Source organism: Triticum aestivum, chromosome 2A, assembly GCF_018294505.1.
Source record: "Triticum aestivum cultivar Chinese Spring chromosome 2A, IWGSC CS RefSeq v2.1, whole genome shotgun sequence".
Lineage (NCBI taxonomy): Eukaryota > Viridiplantae > Streptophyta > Magnoliopsida > Poales > Poaceae > Triticum > Triticum aestivum.
Genome location: NC_057797.1, coordinates 24757546 through 24763441, shown reverse-complemented (window position 1 = coordinate 24763441; position 5896 = coordinate 24757546). Strand labels below are relative to the sequence as shown.

The window sequence follows — 5896 nt, the reverse complement described above, 5'->3', positions numbered from 1 at the left end:
TTCCAATATGGTAGCTCAAACAAGATGCTCATCTTTGTGAAATTTTTCCCTGGCATGTCCTTTGAAGATGCCTTCCTTTTCTTATTTCCAGGATGTTTTCCGTATTTGAAGCCCTGGAGATTATCTAACTTCTGCAGCAATTCAAAAATGCCTTTCCCAGATAGTTGTTTTGGTGGCAACGCTTTCTCATTCTTACCATTGAAGGCCTTACTTTTGCGCCACCTATGGTGAATAGGCAAGTACCTCCTATGACCTAAGAAACCAATTTTGCTTCGAAGTGGTTGCGAATAGGTTCCATCTAGGCAAACAGGGCATGCCTTGTAGCCCATTGTAGAATACCCAAATACTGAAGCTAGTGCTGGAAGGTCGTGAATAGTCCATAGCAATACTGCACGCATATTGAAAGTACCTCCTTCAACAGCGTCGAAAGTAACAACTCCTGGATTAAATAATTGCTTTAGTTCTTCTACCAGTGGCCTCAAATACACATCAATGTCCCTTCCTGGTGACTTCTTCCCAGGGATCAATAATGTCATGAGCAGGAAGGGCTCTTTCATGCTTCTCCATGGAGGCAAGTTATACACAACTACAATGACAGGCCACACACTATATGAGCTACTCATAATTCCAAATGGATTGCAACCATCGGTGCCAACCCCGAGCCGCAAATGGCGAGGGTCTTCATCCAGCCAGGGATATTTCTTATCCATATGTTTCCAAGCATCGCCATCCGGAGGACCCCTCAACACATTTGGTTCGACAACTCTCTTATCCCTATGATAACGCAAATCTGAAGCTATTTCCTTGTTCATGAACGGCCGTTGTACTCTAGGGATTAAGGGAAAGTAGCGCAACACTTTCTGAGGTACTCGCTTCCCCTTGTCCTTTTGTGTCTTCCACCTCGATTCCTTGCAAACTGGGCACTCGTCCTTGTCCTCATGCTCCTTCCAGAATAGAACACAATCATTTTTGCAAGCATCAATACTTTCATAACCTAGCCCTAGATCTCTCAGCATCTTCTTTGCTTTGTAGTACGTGGCTGGAAGCGAGTTACCGGCTGGCAAAGCCTCCTTCTGAAGCTTGAGTAACATGTCAAAAGATTTGTTGCTCCAATGGTTAAGATCTTTGAGGTGTACCAGCTTTAAAACAAAGGATAGCACCGAGTGACCTTTGCAGCCCGGGTACAGCTCACGTTGTGCACTTCTGAGCAAGCCGTCAAATCTGGTTGATGACTCATTGGGCTCCAGAATGCTACCTCCAGCAGGATTATGGTTATCTTGCTCGTCAACCCCAACCGTGGCTCTATGGATATCTCCTAGCAGATCTTGGACCATATCAAATCCATCAAAATCATCAACATCTTCCTCATCTTCAAGTGACTCATCAACTTGGTCTTCATCATTGCTAACTTGTTCTCCATGGAATACCCATTTTGTGTACAAAGTTTGTATACCATACAATAACAAATGGGTTCGAACTTGACTAACACTCTGCTGACTTATATTCATACAAGTTTCATAAGGGCAACGCATCTTATCATTGTCGTTGTTATGTTGACAAGCAAAATCAATGAATGCATTCACCCCTCAAATGTAATCGCTTGAAAACCTATCAGGCAACCTCATCCAACTCTTATCCATACTCTATCTTTTCCTGCACAAGCACTCTACAAGTGAACCAAAATAGTACTAGAAATGTAAAATATAACAACATAACCACATTACCTACAATATACAAGGAACTGTATAATGTTGTACTAGAATATAATATCACAGCAGCAACAGTCCAAGAAACTGTATAATGTTGTACTAGAATTGTATACAAGGACAGTCTTCAAACATTCTACTACAACATTATACAAAGACAGCCTTCATAGAACAGTATATTCTTGGAAAACATTATACTACAAGTCCTAATGCTATAAACATTATATTCAAATCACAAAACCGAACTCTACATCATAGGCCAAGCCAGTTTTCAAATTACAAAGTAAATGCTACATGTATATTTTACTTCCACATTTCCACAAACACTTGAAGTGCATGATTTAGCCATCAAGTACTCCAAGCAAATTAATGGAGAGACACTTGGAAGGAGGCAAGGACAAAGGGGAGATCATTCTTACGGGTTGAAGCCTGTGAGAGCGAGATCTCGCGAGCTTGGGCGTCTCCTTCAGAGCTGGTTGGGGAAGAAGGAACCCTAGGCGCCTGTTGCAGCAGCCTAGGTACGTTGACCACGCGGCGGGCGCCTGTCTGCTATCGCGACCGCTCCTGCGTCCCCTCCCCCACGCAGCCGCGCTGCCACCCCGCCGCAAGGGACACGGCCGCCGCTGCCGCAAGGAACGCGCCCTCCGCCTTCCGCCGCCCCCTCCGCCGATGTCGTTGTTATGTATACATCGGATATGATTAGTTGTGATTTATATCTTGACTTGTATGTTTGCGATGCATATAGAGTGTGATACGTTAACGATAACCAAACCACAAAATACAACAACCCCAAACAATATGGGCCTGGAATACACAAGTATTTGAACAAGTCTTGGCATGTCAGCGTCGTCGACCGCGTCTCCCTCTGCGTACGAATTTATGAAGGCGTAGACGATAGTCAAGGGAGACAGCGACGGCCATGCATACTAGTCTCTTCATCTTTCCACCACATGTAAAGCCTTTGATCTTTCTTTACTTATTAGTTCACTTCCCGTGGTCTTCGAATGCCAAGAGCAGAGCAAGAGAAGCTGAGGAGGCAGCTAGCCGAACCACATGTAAAGCCTTTGATCTTTCATATAGGATTGTTTCATGATTCAGGGAAGGCAGGCCATGTCTCCCTCCCTGCTCCTCACGTTCCTCTGCGGCCTAATCTTCATCGCAGGTACAGTAGTAGGATTTTGTTGCTACTTTGCTCTGTTCTGTTGGGTGAGGCCTGCTTCGGTATACACCTCTAAAAATTTAAAAGGGTAGTTTTGTATTTTGCTATTAGTTTTGTCTTTTGACCGTATGACACTTAGATGCATTTTTGGTCTGAACACTAAATGAACTGTGGAACGGAAAACGCAAAGATAAAATAAAACTTGACTCCTTTTCATCTTAGATCAATCAAATAACCTCACCTTCCGTTACGGTAAAAAATGGAGAATAGTCGCAACTGCCGCTGGGTGGGCTTAGCTAATTTGCTTGATGGATCAATGGAACGGCGACTAGAGTACCAAAGGCATCATCTAAATGGCATTTAATTAATAGGAAAATCTCATGTTGTGACTCGTCTCCATTGTTGCTGTCAAGATGTTCCCGTTGGAGAGCAATCTACAGTTTCTGCACACCTAATGAAATTTGAAGACCTCGTTCGGTGTTGTTTCGCATGGAGGTGAATAATCTCATCTGCAAGGGAGGACCGAGGTCATCGCCATCGCGGCAAGCCGGCAACCGTCTGCAGCAGGGTCGGCTAGTTTTTTTTTTCCCGTATGATCCTTTGTTGCACGAGCGACACGAGGTCGCGATGTTCACCTATCCGAACTAGTTACACGATTTAACCGTGATGTCAAAATATGTTACTAGAAGATAAAACAGATGAATACATACCTACGATTTAAATGGAAGACAACTTGGATCTGGGATACCAATATGCACAACGATTAATGATACTATAATTAATTTTAAACTTGACCATCATACCCTTGTAATCTAACAGGTATATTTTATCTCCACCATTGATTCGATTATAAGGAAGGTGTACCAAAGCAGAAGCAGAAACTCGACCTCTCTGACAACTCCATCATCGGCGCTCTCCCAGTGAGTGACCTCAACCAATGTCACGGCCTTGTGCACCTCAACATCTCCCACAACCTCATCACCGGGTCGCTGAATGTGTCTGGACTGACCAAGCTTCGGGTGCTCGACGTGTCGGCTAACAGGCTCGAGGGCGGCATCGCCTTCAATTTCCCGGCGATATGCGCTAACCTTACCTTACTGCACTTGTCCACCAACAACATCACAGGTAACATCACCAACATGTTAGAGGGTTGCGCCAGGCTGGAGTATGTCGACCTCAGCTCGAACAACTTCGACGGCGAGCTCTTGCCCGACGTCGCAAGATTCAGGAAATTCAGCATCGCTGAGAACAACATCACCGGGAGCGTTCCATGGAGCATGTTTCCTAATGGATGCAAGCTCCGGTCCTTAGACCTCTCTGCCAACCAGCTGGTGGGGAGCTTCCCGGATTCCATTGCGAAATGCACGAATTTGACGTACTTGTCGCTGTGGGGGAATAATTTCGCTGGAATGGTACCTGCCGGAATTGGGAAGCTCGCGTCCCTTGAGGCGTTGGTTCTTGGGAAGAACAGGTTCGACAGGCAGATACCGCATGAGCTAACAAACTGCGTGCGCCTTCAGTTCTTGGACATCAGTAGAAATATGTTTGGTGGCAACGTGCAGGAGATTTTTGGCAACTTTATGAGCTTGAAGTATCTTGTGCTTCACCACAACAACTACACTGGCGGCATCGTGGCCTCCGGCGTGCTCCGACTACCACTGCTTGCTAGGCTCGACCTTAGCTTCAATGAGTTCACCAGCGATCTCCCACAAGAGGTGGCCAACATGAAGAGCCTCAAATACCTGACGCTCGCTGATAACAACTTCTCTGGTAGGATACCTCCGGAATACGGCCGGCTAGCGGAGCTCCAGGCGCTGGACCTGTCTAATAACACCCTCTCAGGAGGAATCCCCGCGAGCATTGGGAATCTCACGTCACTCCTTTGGTTGATACTAGCGGGGAACCAACTCTTTGGTGAGATACCGCCTGAGATCGGCTACTGCACCAGCTTGCTCTGGCTGAACCTGGCGGACAACCAGTTGACCGGCAATATACCGCCTGAGATGGCAGAGATGGGGAGGAATCCGGGTCCAACCTTCGCCAAGAACCGGAATGATACAAGCGTGTTCATTGGCTCCAATGAGTGTCAAGCCATGAGGCGGTGGATCCCGGCGAGCTATCGTCCATTCAGCTTCGTCAACTCCGTCTTGACTGATCCCAGAACTAAGAAGAACTCGGTCATGACCGGGGGAAACTGCCGCAACATATGGGACCGCATCCTCAAGGGCTACATTATCGTCCCAATGTGCACCAACTCGTTGTCGGTCGGGTCGCTCCCCGGGTACGTGCAGCTGTCAAGGAACATGCTTTCTGGTGAGATACCGCCGCGGATTGGTACAATGCGGAACATTGGTTTGCTCTTCCTCGATGGTAACTGTTTCACGGGGCAATTGCCGCGGGATATCGGCCGGCTTCCACTCGTAGAGCTGAACATCTCAAGGAACAACATGTCGGGGCCGATCCCGTCCGAGATTGGCGAGTATCTGTGTCTGGAGAGGATGGATTTGTCCTTCAACAACCTCTCTGACGAGCTCCCGACGAGCCTGTTCAAGCTCACGGAGTTGGTTATGTTCAATGTTTCATACAACCCGCTCCTCTCTGGTAATATCTCCACCACTGGCCAATTTGGCACATTCGACGAGCAGTCCTTCCTCGGCGATCCGCTCATCTCATTGGATCAGGGTGGACCTGCTGGAAAGCAACAACCAGGAGAGGAAGGTCCCTATGTTACCGCTGTTGAGAGGAGCAGCGTGCCAACAACAATCCTAATTTCGTACTTCTTCTTCCTTGTAGTTGGCTTCATTTATGGCACTGTTAGTGGTGGGTGAAATAACGGTTGACTATGGGGGCTCCGTAGGAGATTGAGCGTATGTGTAAACACGAATGTCAATTTGAGGGGGAATCAACTCTACAAACTAGCAAGGTGAAGCAAAAAAGCAAAGAACTTGATGCAAAAGAAAGAAAATAAAGTTTTCATAAGAACACTGGTGTATCCCAAGCTTTGACACATTTGTGTGATCCAATGTCTTTA

General features: G+C 46.7%; 1 protein-coding gene across 1 annotated transcript; it reads left to right on the top strand.

Annotated features, from left to right (window-relative positions):
• Positions 1–3690: 3690 nt before the first annotated feature.
• On the top strand, positions 3691–5803 carry LOC123184419 (probable LRR receptor-like serine/threonine-protein kinase At1g74360). Its single transcript, XM_044596546.1, has one exon. The coding sequence runs from the start codon at positions 4005–4007 to the stop codon at positions 5691–5693; it is 1689 nt and encodes a 562-aa protein (XP_044452481.1). The 5' UTR covers positions 3691–4004; the 3' UTR covers positions 5694–5803.
• The last annotated feature ends 93 nt before the right edge of the window (positions 5804–5896 follow it).

Bases quoted from the DNA above. Each gene is read 5' to 3' on its own strand.
- LOC123184419 (XM_044596546.1), top strand. From the start codon at position 4,005: ATGTTAGAGGGTTGCGCCAGGCTGGAGTATGTCGACCTCAGCTCGAAC.